The 12,894-nt window shown below is 33.3% G+C and overlaps 1 protein-coding gene across 5 annotated transcripts in view; it reads left to right on the forward strand.

The window, feature by feature from the left end:
* Positions 1 to 12,894, forward strand: part of LOC138307704 (FERM, ARHGEF and pleckstrin domain-containing protein 2-like) — a 129,654-nt gene that overhangs the window by 109,822 nt on the left and 6,938 nt on the right. For all 5 annotated transcript variants that reach the window (XM_069248542.1, XM_069248546.1, XM_069248547.1 and 2 more), the window contains 16 exons: positions 249 to 474; positions 1,207 to 1,444; positions 2,478 to 2,567; positions 3,345 to 3,475; positions 4,330 to 4,414; positions 4,652 to 4,841; positions 5,274 to 5,324; positions 6,565 to 6,623; positions 7,156 to 7,227; positions 8,363 to 8,431; positions 8,938 to 9,027; positions 9,327 to 9,412; positions 9,905 to 10,014; positions 10,482 to 10,636; positions 11,629 to 11,736; positions 12,695 to 12,846. In XM_069248542.1, the coding sequence (XP_069104643.1) occupies positions 249 to 474; positions 1,207 to 1,444; positions 2,478 to 2,567; positions 3,345 to 3,475; positions 4,330 to 4,414; positions 4,652 to 4,841; positions 5,274 to 5,324; positions 6,565 to 6,623; positions 7,156 to 7,227; positions 8,363 to 8,431; positions 8,938 to 9,027; positions 9,327 to 9,412; positions 9,905 to 10,014; positions 10,482 to 10,636; positions 11,629 to 11,736; positions 12,695 to 12,846 (1,912 nt within the window). The remainder of the gene's footprint in view (positions 1 to 248; positions 475 to 1,206; positions 1,445 to 2,477; positions 2,568 to 3,344; positions 3,476 to 4,329; positions 4,415 to 4,651; positions 4,842 to 5,273; positions 5,325 to 6,564; positions 6,624 to 7,155; positions 7,228 to 8,362; positions 8,432 to 8,937; positions 9,028 to 9,326; positions 9,413 to 9,904; positions 10,015 to 10,481; positions 10,637 to 11,628; positions 11,737 to 12,694; positions 12,847 to 12,894) is intronic.

Genomic DNA, 12,894 nt, shown 5'->3' on the forward strand with positions numbered 1-12,894 from the left:
TCTCGATAACTTTAGGAAGAGAATTTTTACAAGATATTAATAAAATCAACACCAAAAAATCCAATTAAAAAAAACTACTCAATTTTAACCGTAATAAAAAAATGTGGAAGAGATTAGATTTATAATTATGGTCAAAACACATTAATGGGTTATAAAAATTGAAGAAAGTTAAAAAGAAAACTAATAGTAAGAATATGATAAAAATTTCTGTAAACCACCTTGCTAATTTTGTTATTTATCAATTACAGATGCTCCGCCCCCATACCCTGGAGTAGGACATGTCCCGCATCCCCACGCCCTACGCCAGTCGGACAGGAAGTTTTCTGCCCCCGTGTTTGGTTCCCGAGATACAGCGCCACCTATGCCCAATGAGAATCGTCTGTCCCGCTGTGACGAGGTGGAGAACATACCCGAAGTCGTCCAAGAGGAACCAAAAACGGAAGAGATTGTATCTCACCCACCCCAATTTCAGAGGTAACCATGGCAACTGTGGCTGACTTCTACTGGTCAAAATATTGTCAAAGTTATACATGACTGTAGTTGTTATCAAATTATGCATTTTAAGTCGTCTTAGCCGATGGGTCAGAATAACAATTTTCTTCTAATAAAAAATATTGAGATGTGAGGAGATGATTCAAACCTGTCTACAGAGACCGTCAGCCCGCACACATTTATAACTGTCTACAGAGACCGTCAGCCCACACACAGTCACACCTGTCTACAGAGACCGTCAGCCCACACACAGTCATAACTGTCTACAGAGACCGTCAGCCCACACAGTCATACTGTCTACAGAGACGTCAGCCCCACACAGTCATAACTGTCTACAGAGACCGTCAGCCACACAGTCATACTGTTACAGAGACCGTCAGCCCAACACATCACACTGTCTACAGAGACCGTCAGCCTGCACACAGTCATAACTGTCTACGAGACCGTCAGCCCACACACAGTCACACCTGTCTATAAAGGCCATCCGCAGGACCTAAACAAAATTGTCTTTATACACAGGTCAAAGCATGTTGAAATTGACCATTTGGGACCATGGGAAAGTGTTTTTAATTAGCATTCGGTATTCTAATACAGAAGTGTTTCGGTGAGGTTGACTGTTTTTAACTCTTGGTCATGACCAATTACCAAACGTCCCAAAAAATTAATAAGATTGAGTTGATTTAATTCTATCTTGATTTCTTACTGTTTTTCCAGGAGTGCTACATCGCCATACATCGAACATGATAACCTAGAATCTCCCCCGCCCCCACCTCCTCCCCTGGACCCCGGGGAGCTGGCCCTCAGTCCTCCATCTCTACGGTCGACCCCTAATAGGCAGCAGGACCCCGATTCTTCACAGTCCATTGACGGTCACGGTCCACGGAGCAACGTCAGTGTTTTGTCCTCGTCTCGCACTGAGGATTCTGAGGACGACCCTAAACGCAAAATTAAGGTAGGAATATACTACGTACAACAAGGCTCGTCTACGTGTGTAAAAATAAATCATCATACTGTAGTTATTTGTCAGTTAAGAACAATGTGAATCGTAGATCTAAGAGCTTTTAAAATACTATGTATTAATCAATTAACATTAATGTGAAAGTGGTGAATGTTTGTTCAAAATTTCAATAATCAATTGGTGTGGAAATTGGTGTGAAAGTCCTTCTGTGAAAGATTAACATTGTTATATACATGTTTATTAAATAAATAAAAACTGGGGGAAAAAATCACTATGTTTTTGATAAATGAATGTCTTTTGATTTAAAGTAATACAAGGGAACTATTTATTTTATAACAAGGTTCGCACAGGTCCTGGAAAACTCCTGGCATTTGCTATGACTCCTTGAAACTCCTTGAAAATCAGCAAAATCAAATAATGTGCTTGAAAACTCTTGGATTTTTGTTATACAACCTTGAATTTACACAAATACTCCTTGAATTTGAAATTAAGATTGTGTTTTATATAAAAGAAAAATAGCCTACAATGGTGTTTTTATTTCAATATTTATTTTAAGATATATTACGAAAATCTACATGAACCACGGTTATAACAATTATGGCGTAATACCTATAGATAACATGTGGCCCAGACAAATCTTCTTCGAATGAAATGTCAAAAATACCACAATCGTCTGTACGTTTTGAACGTGACATAAGCCTACTGACATTACCACCCCACCAACACAGTTGCCAATGGTCTCAAACAATAAACAGCCAATTTAAAATGTGAAAAGCAAACATAAATATACAGCATGAACCTTATCACTTTTACTTAGACTGCTATAAATGTAGTCCTGGAAAAAATGAAAATATCCTTGAAAACTCCTGGAATACTCCTTGAATTTTGCATGGCCAAGTCTGTATGAACCATGTATAAGATTATGATGTAAGTATATTGTTTGAATTAATTAAATGACTTGATAAAAATAAAAAGGGAGAATTATTAATTTATGATAATGTTTGCTGATATATTGGTCTCATTACAGCGACACCCTGCTGATCGGGCGTACTACATTGCTAAAGAGTTACTGATGACTGAACGTACATATCGCAAGGATCTCGAAGTCATCACCGTGGTGAGTAAAAAACACAACATCTAGGGCGGTATCTACGGCGATGACCTCTATAATTATGTCAAAGGTCATGACCTCAGTAATAATACCAATGGTTTTATTCCCATCCCATGTAAATGCTGGGTATGTAGCTTTATCCATCTCTATTGCTACCCACAATATTCCATGGTCCAATCACATTGTATTTCCTTCAAAATCTAGATATTTCTTGTTTCAAACAATTTTAGATTCGTGACCTCTCTGGTGAGATAAAAGTTTATAATTTACTTGTTGATGGTGTTGTTAACAAAGAATCCATAATAGAAGGAGATAAATGCTGTAACAAGTTAGTAAGTATGAAATATTGACCTAGTTTTCATCACATTTTGTGCTATTACCTAGTTTCTAGAATTTCAAATTCTATGCTGTGACCTAGTTTCCAGTTAAATTTTGTGGTGTGACTTAGTTTTCCGTGAATCTTGTGCTGTGATCCAGTTCCCATTGAATTTTGTTCTGTGACCCCTATGAGTTTTGTTCTTTGACCCAATTACAGTGAATTTTGTGCTGTAGCCTAATTTCCCATTAATTTTCTGCTGTGACCTAGTTTCCAGTTAAATCCTGTGCTGTGACCTAGTTTCCCATGAATTTTGTGCTGTGAACCATTTTCCAGTTTCATTTTCTGCCGTGACCTTGTTTCCCATATATTTTATGCTGTGACCTAGTTTTCCATGAATGTTGTGTGGTGACCTAGTTTCCATTACATTTTGTGCTGTGACCTAGTTTCTGATGACTATGTTGTAGTGGTTCCACAATGCCGTTAGTATGGAGGGAGCTGTTCCGGAGCCCACGGACAACTTGTTCTCCGCCATCGAGCCAATCTACCAGTTTCACAGTAAATTCCTCATGGACATCGACCAGCGTATTTCAATGTGGTATGTATACCCACTGTACAAAAACATACACCAATAAAAATAGCCATCAACATTGTAGAATTATATAAATACCCACTGTACAAAAACATACACCACTAAAAAAGCCATGAATATTGTAGAATTATATAAATACCATTCAAAACAACCCACCCTGAAATTGCAAAATGATGGTCTAGGTTTTGAATTAGAAGAGTCTAAATGTGTCTTCAGGGGTGAATAAGTTAAAGAATTATTTACATAAGACATTTTAGAATTATATCAATATATAATAAACTCATTCACCCCTGATATTGCATAATGGACTTGTTTAATCTTTAAATTCGATGAGCCTAAATGTGTCTTCTGGGGTGGATGAGTTTAGGAATAATTTACAAAACAACCCATAAAAAGCATGAATAATGTAGAAAAAAAAAATTAACTCATTCACCCCTGAAATTGCAAAATGGACTGGTCTAGGTTTTGAATTAGAAGAGTCTAAATGTGTCTTCAGGGGTGAATAAGTTAAAGAATTATTTACATAAGACATTTTAGAATTATATCAATATATAATAAACTCATTCACCCCTGATGTTGCATAATGGACTGGTTTAATCTTTAAATTCGATGAGCCTAAATGTGTCTTCTGGGGTGGATGAGTTTAGGAATTATTTATATAGGATGTTGAAATGAATGAACAGAATCGAAAAATGACTGTTTAAATAAACAAAAAGTAATTTTGATTACAACAATTTCTTTATCTCGTCTAAACTTCAATGAGAAATTTTAGATATTTTGTTTACAACATTGCATGTTTTGTAATTTAAAAACCAGGCAAATGAACTATGCTGTGTATTTGATGAAAATGTGTTTTACAGGGAAGGGAAATCTAACGCCCATTTGAATGGCGATTACCAGAGAATTGGAGATGTGCTGATGAACAACCTCCCAAAAGCTTTAACGGTAAATACTCAAAATTCTGATCATCATTGTTTCTCTGGAAAAAGCTTAAGGGTTCCTGAAGGTATTCTGGAAGAATGATAAATACATAACAGTTCATGGATTGTGTAGCTATGCATGTGCAACAGGTCAAGGGAGGTAATTTCAAAAAATAGAAATACATAACGAATGATTGACTAATCTTTAAAGTTTAATATCATTAAAAGAATGTCATGGTAAATGTTTATTTTTTATTTTCAGGTATTTTATAAGAACTTTTTAGATAAACAGGAAGGCATTCTGACCGAGCTAGAGCAAGCCGTCAAGAAACAGAAATCATTTGAGAAGATGTACAAAGATTTTGAGTCACAGAAAGTGTGTTATCTCCCCTTGAATACATTTATTCTCAAACCCGCACAGCGAATTCTTCATTATAAACTTCTCCTAGAGCGTAAGTATAACACATCAACAGAATTGGTGGGAGTTATAACTATAAAAGAAAACATTTTGTGGAAAGATAAATTTCATAAATAAAAGCTTGTCAAGAAATATTAGAAAAATTTGATCACTAAACGGTTATAATGACTTCTCGAGAATCATCTCAGAGTCTTAATCTTCATTATTTCCATTAGTCAAATTTTCATGTTTTGGCAAAATCAGCAGATTAATAATTTTCTGATTTGACTATAAGGGTAAATATAGATATGTAAATAAATTAAAAAAGAATATGTAAATAGATAATTTAATAAATTTCTCATTTTATCGCGGTTCAAATTTCTGTGACCATAACAGAAATATCAACCCCGATATAATGTATTAGCTAGGATATTTAACACAAACGTTAGAAGATGTTTTTTTACTATCTCTTTCTTTGTTACTAAAGGCCTCACAAAGCATTATTCCAAGGATCATCAGGACTATGCTGATTGTACAGGTAAGTTACACCTGAAATTACACTGTCCATCATCACATTCTATAGATAATAATGTGATGATTGTACAGTAAGTTACACCTGAAATTACACTGTCCATCGTCACATTCTATAGATAATAATGCTGATTGTACAGATAAGTTACACCTGAAATTACCTGTCCATCGTCACATTCTATAGATAATAATGCTGATTGTACAGGTAGTTACACTGAAATTACACTGTCCATCGTCACATTCTATAGATAATAATGCTGATTGTACAGTAAGTTACACCTGAAATTACACTGTCACATTCTATAGATAATAATGCTGATTGTACAGGTAAGTTACACCTGAAATTACACTGTCCATCGTCACATTCTATAGATAATAATGCTGATTGTACAGGTAAGTTACACCTGAAATTACACTGTCCATCGTCACATTCTATAGATAATAATGCTGATTGTACAGTAAGTTACACCTGTTACACATTCCGAAAATACACGAAATTCACTACTCTGTCCAGCCATATCATATGACCATGTCATAAATATCGTAAGACACATGTGTAATAACATTATTGTGACGACACAGGTAGTTTTGAAGTCATAATCTATATATGACGTCGCATGACTGTCTCAGTAGATGGAAACCTTACATCTGAGCCTGATTTCTACTCTTTTACATAGAGACAAAATCTGAAGTTTTACTTATATTTCTATTATGAAAAGTTATGTGTCTGATCCTCTATTTGTACAGGAAAAGATTACACCTGAAATTACACTGTCCATCATTCCTTTCTATAGAAATACCTAAATTCAGTTCCTTATCCTGCAAAATTACTATCAATGTGATTGTGTGTTAACAACCTTTTTTAATACAAAGCAGAAATGATACCTGTCAGCAGTGTTCTACTATAAATAAATTGAATATACGGAAAGATGCTGTTTTAGTAATTGTAAAATAACTAGACTAATATGGAAAATTGACAGTGCGTAAAAACGACTTTTGACTCAATACCGTCCTTGCATGACCCAGGCTGTTAATAGGAGGTTAAAATAATCAAACAGACAAACAGACAAATTTATAGAACTAAACTTCAACATGTAGACATTTTGTCTTTCTTCAACTCGTCAGTTATGCTAAGATGTATATTTATAAAATGTACTTGAAACTTCTCCAATGAATTAACAGCATACTTACTAAGTGATTGGATTTTAGATTGTTGTATATGTAGAGTGCTTGCTCTCTGTTTCCAGCTGCCTTGTCCAAGGTGAACGCTTTAGTGTCGGAGTACAAGGACAGAATGAGGACACAGGTTAGTTACCATGGCAACGAAGTAATATCAAAATCAGGTGTCTTTTACACCATTTCATGCAAAGGGATGTTACAGATTTTGTTTGATTATCTAAATAAGAGAGCAGAAAAAAATGAACACGATTGAATTGCTGTTTATATCATGTAACATTCTTCCTATGACTTGTTAAAACTCTAATTTGGAGTATTTTTTATCATTGAAACTTAAGTGATCGTGTATGTAAGGATGTGTTAAAATTAGGTCAAACTGGCCTGCCTAAAGCCTTCTACCGGCATTCTAGGTATTCCGTCTGCATATTACAGAGTTAGCTCCCTTTCGGGTAGGTATCAATTGTTACGTCATTATTTTAGTGAGCACAATTCACGTCGTTTTCTCCAAAAAGTATGAAGTTTCGCTCTCAAATACATGACGTTACAATCACTACCTACCCCCAAGGGCAGATAACTCTGTAATATGTAAATATAGAATATAGTATATTATGCTATAATGTCCTGATTACTATGGCTGTATAATACCCTTGTTTAATTTACAGGAGAATTTACAGAAGCTAATGGAGATACAAAGAGACTTGGTTGGCCTTGACACACTGGTACATGTAGATAGGGTAGGTACTACAAGCAGTGCAGTCTCATATACATTTACCAAATGGCAAAATTTATCATATTCATTATACATTTACCAAATGGTAAAATTAATCATGTTCAATATACATTTACCAAATGGTAAAATTTATCATGTTCAATATACATTTACCAAATGGCAAAATTTATCATGTTCAATATACATTTACCAAATGGCAAAATTTATCATGTTCAATATACATTTACCAAATGGCAAAATTTATCATGTTCAATATACATTTACCAAATGGCAAAATTTATCATGTTCAATATACATTTACTAAATGGCAAAATTTATCATGTTCAATATACATTTACCAAATGGCAAAATTTATCATGTTCAATATACATTACCAAATTTATCATGTTCAATATACATTTACCAAATGGTAAAATTTATCATGTTCAATATACATTTCAAATCAATTTATCATGTCAAATACATTTACCAAATGGCAAAATTTATCATGTTCAATATACATTTACCAAATGGTAAAATTTATCATGTTCAATATACATTTACCAAATGGTAAAATTTATCATGTTCAATATACATTTACCAAATGGCAAAATTTAATGTTTATACATTTACCAAATATTACATTTTACCAAATGTAAATTTATCATGTTCAATATACATTTACAAATGGCAAAAATCATGTTCAATTATTTCATGGCAAATTTATCATGTTCAAATGTAATTATCATGTCAATATACATTTACCAAATGGTAAAATTTATCATGTTCAATATACATTTACCAAATGGCAAAATTTATCATGTGTTCAATATACATTTACCAAATGGTAAAATTTATCATGTTCTATATACATTTACCAAATTTATCATGTTTAATATACAGTTCATTAACCAATAGTAAAATTTATTGTGTGCAATATACATTTACCAAATGGTAAAATTTATTGTGTTCAATATACATTTACCAAATGGTAAAATTTATCATGTTCAATATACAGTACATTAACCAATAGTAAAATTTATTGTGTCCAATATACATTTACCAAGTGGTAAAATTTAACAGTGGTTTATCGTGTTCAATGTATGTTTATCAAATATATGTTTATCTAAGTAATGTGTTGAACATTTGATTATTTGTAGATTTTCATTCGAGAAGGATGCCTTCAAAAATTTTCGAGGAAAGGATACCAACAGAGAATGTTTTTCTTGGTAAGAAATCAGAAACCATACAAATATGATTTCTAATGCTCAAATTTAATGTATAGATACTTTTTAGCTGCTATTATTATCGGGAGAATTAATTTCGCTATATTCACAGTCAAGTGAATTTCTACGACCTTCAAATAATTAGCTCATTTACCCCAGAAAATTTAGAATAGGCTGTTCAAGTCTTTAAATCAAAAGAGTTCAAATATGTATATAGGGGTGAATTAGCAGAAGGAAAAAAAGCAATTTAGAGAAGCCATATTGCTATTAAAATGAAAAATGCAGGATTGTTTCTCTCTGTGAATTGGTATAATAGAGAAGATTTTCTCCCTGCAAAATTAATTGACTATACAGTTTTGAACATATACATAAAAAGTCACTGAATTTCTGTGTTAACTATTTCTCATTATAAGGCTAATCCTGAGTGAAATTTGACTTAAAGAAACATTTACCAGCCTATTTAAACATTTTCATTACGCGTGATTTCTATTTTAATTATCTGTCAACAGTTTTCGGACCTGTTGGTTTATACCAGTCGGACGACGACACATCTACTACAGTTCAAAGTTCATGGACAACTCCCTCTTCGAGGGATGATCGTAAGTAGAGAAGGAGAAACAACAATGACATTTTTATTGAATGATGTATTTACAACATGGAGCAATAACACAAAAATCTAAAGCATTTTTTCATCATTATCACTTTATGGTTTATTAAGAGTACTTTCAGATTTCCATGTTATATTTTATCTGTTCCATAATGTAAAAATCTATTCAAGTTATAATCTTTCAATATTTTAATGAAACACAGCTGATGTTTCTCATGTATATATTGATACAAGAGGAGACAACCTAAAAAGGATATTGTGTAATGACCTCTTTAACCTTCACCTTCGCAGGTCGAGGAGTCGGATCATGCCAAGATGGCCGTAGCCAACAGTTTTGCAATATATGGTGGCAACAAATGTATCTTAGTGGCAGCTAGGTATGTATTACAATGGGCCTCACTAACTCACTATGAAACAAATATTGAAGTACTTTGCTGTATGGGTTCAAAGTATTAGCTAGCAAACTTTGCACTTAAAAATACAAGTGCATGAATCATTATGTAGATTTAGTTACAAGTTCAAGTACATTAGAGAAATAACAACAGAATTATTGCATGATAATGTACGAAACCCTTCATTATTACATTTATTGTACAAAATTTTTTGCTGCAGTCACAGTTTTGAGAATCTCTTTGAAAGCATATTTTTAATCTTGATATGAATATGAATTGAATGACTGAAAATCTGGTCGAGTCAAGTTTCGAAAGAATTATAGGTCTTTCTAAATTTTCCCAGAATCTCTTAATTGTATTGCGATGCTTTATGATTATTAACATTATCTAGTTAACACTTTAACATGTGTGTTTCATGTATAAAATATTGTATCTTAATTAAAAATACTTGAACTGTCACTTGTTGGTATGTTGCAGTTCCCAAGAGGAGAAAGATAAATGGATTGAGGATCTTAATGAAGCCATTATCCAGGCCAAAAATAGGAACGATGATAAACTCAAATATTCTAGTCTGAAATCCTCCACAAGTAAGTACAGCGAAGGTGTGGCTGGTATGAAAGCGTTTGTGGGGCCATTAATGAAACAGAAAGATTTGAAAATGTTCTCATTAATTTTGACATGTTAAAATGTATTGCTACAGGCATTTCAGTATATTAAAAGCAAAATATGGTATTTAGATTTACTTTCAAGGGAGATAATTCCTATTAATGGCTTGATTTTATTCCTATCAACAGAGATATTTGTTATCAAGGGAATTAATTCATGTCAAGGAAGATAATTCATTTCAAGGGAGATTATTCCTGCCAAGGGAGATGATTTCTATCAAGGGAATTATTTTTATCAAGGGATATAATCTTTAATTGTATTTAAAGAAATGTTTTTGTTTGTCATATTATTTAGTCGTTTACTGTATCCCTGCTAAGATATTTATTCGTTATACAAAATACCAGTAGGTGAATAAAAGGATGAATGTATTGACTGTATATTTATTTAGGTTCATCAGAAAATGTGGAAGGGGAAAGTCAAAGTGGAGAAGTGAACGGGTCGCCGCCTGAAAAACAGATCCAGCACCGAGCTAACACTACAATGCATGTGTGTTGGCATAGGAATACCAGTGTTAGCATGCGAGACCACGATAAGGCTGTCAAGGTAAGAACTCTTACTTCTGTACATAAAAAGGTTTTCCGTGATGGTTTTATTTCATTTTCATGTGCAATTTATTTTTCATGTTATTCGCAGGTGATTAATATCCACGAAAATAACTCACCTCTAAAATATTAAACTACAAGTTCATTAAAGTGTTTTACCTCTTAATAGGGTAATTAAATTGCTGTGAACATGCCATTAGCATGAAAACACAAAATGAAGTATGTTTCTCTACAGTTCTTGTGTTCACTAGCCCTCTATCCACCTCCAAGTCGGGAGTAAATACCATTGTGGTACACTCATTCACCACTGAAATTTTATAATGGACTGGTCTATTCTTTGATATAGAAGAGTCTAAATGTGTTTTTAGGGGTGAATGACCAAGAGAAGCCTTACTTATAATGTGCGGGCTAATGAGTGTGAATATATCCTCTAAAGTTCAACATTAGAATATTACTATATACATGATGCAATATTATCTGATTTATATGACCCTGGCTGTCGATGGGCCATTAAACACACACGGTAAAAATGTGATTTTTCTTGAGATCATTTTTTCAGAAAAAAAGAAAGAATGACTATTTTGATGCAATTTTTCACTAAAATTCGGTCTGGAATTACTTTTAGAACAACGATATTTTGTTTTATTGTGGAAAACCCAGCTTATTTGATAAAGTTATGAATTATATATCACCTACTGAAGGTATGAAGATGTTACGAGCATATTCTTTATATGTTAATTAAGTGATGTTACAAGAGAGAAATATTATTTATTCAAAAATCCTTAAAATCAGGAATATAAAGTCGTTAATACATATCTTTAAGCAACCCTGGAAGAAAAATTAACCCGGTGACATATTATTTTTATGCGATTTTTGTGATCAGGGTATACCTAAAATCAAAATATCAAAAAATGAACGAAATCCCTGAGAGGAAACTAAAAGGGACGTACGGTCTACCTTAAACACACGATAAAAATGTGATTTTATTTTCAGAACCAGCTGAGTGGTTACCTGCTGCGGAAGTTCAAAAATAGCAATGGCTGGCAGAAACTGTGGGTAGTGTTCACAAACTTCTGTCTATTTTTCTACAAAACTTACCAGGTAATTAACAGAATTTAATGCCTTCAATTCTTTACCTTTGAAAGATATTGAACTGTACTAATCTTAGATTGAGATGAGTTCAAATATGCACTTAGGGGTGTGTTTGTTAAATTAGAATATTATTATAGTAAGAAGTTTACAATAAATAGATATGGCTGATGTATTATATATTTTATTTGGATTTTAATTAACAGGCCTGTTTTCGTCTTTGCATGTTATAGAGTTATCTCCCTTGCTAGAAAGTATAAATCACAACAACATTATTTTGTAAGCAAAACTCGCTTCGTTTCTTTGAAAAAAGTCATATTCCGCTTGTAAACAAATAACGTCAATATTTACCCCCATGTGATGAAGGTGCTCTCAACAAAAGTAACAGAATATTCCTTTATCAGACATCACCAATAAATGTAAATTAACTTTCTTTCACGGCTACTAATTTTCACGATTTCCATTTCAAAACATGCTGTGTGATTAAATTTCGTGAAATTAAAATTATACGGAAATACCTATGAATTTGATTATACTGTACATGAATTGTGGAAGATAACAATTTACAGAGATGAACCTTTGAAGACAAGTATAACTATCTCCATTATCTTACTGATGTTTCCTAGCTGTTTTAGCTGGATAGATTTCATATTGCAAACACAAACTCTTTGAACCAGAACTAAAATGAGCTAGACAGAGATATCTCAGGCTTCTCGTCAGATTTCGGCTGGTCAGTTCTTGGCGAGCTTCCTGCTGAATCAGAAATAAAAAATGAAATAGACAGAGACATCTCTTACTTCTCGTCAGATTTCGGCTTGTCAGCTCTCAGCGAGCTTCTTGCTGAATCAGAAATTAAAATGAAATAGACAGAGATATCTCAGACTTGTCAGATTTCAGCAAGTTTCTTGCTGACTTTTTTCCTCTTGACATATCCATATAAAAATTCTAATACACTTTTTTTGTCAACAAGGATGATTTCCCTCTGGCCAGCCTACCGCTGCTAGGTTACGCTGTAAACACTCCAGAAGAAGAAGACGGCATCCATAAAGATCACGTCTTCAAACTCCAGTTCAAGAACCATGTGTACTTCTTCAGGGCAGAGAGCGAGTATACATTTGAGAGGTGAGTTCTGCTTTAAGGTCAACATCCAAAATATATTTGTAGATTTTG

This window comes from Argopecten irradians, chromosome 14 (genome assembly GCF_041381155.1).
Source record: "Argopecten irradians isolate NY chromosome 14, Ai_NY, whole genome shotgun sequence".
NCBI lineage: Eukaryota > Metazoa > Mollusca > Bivalvia > Pectinida > Pectinidae > Argopecten > Argopecten irradians.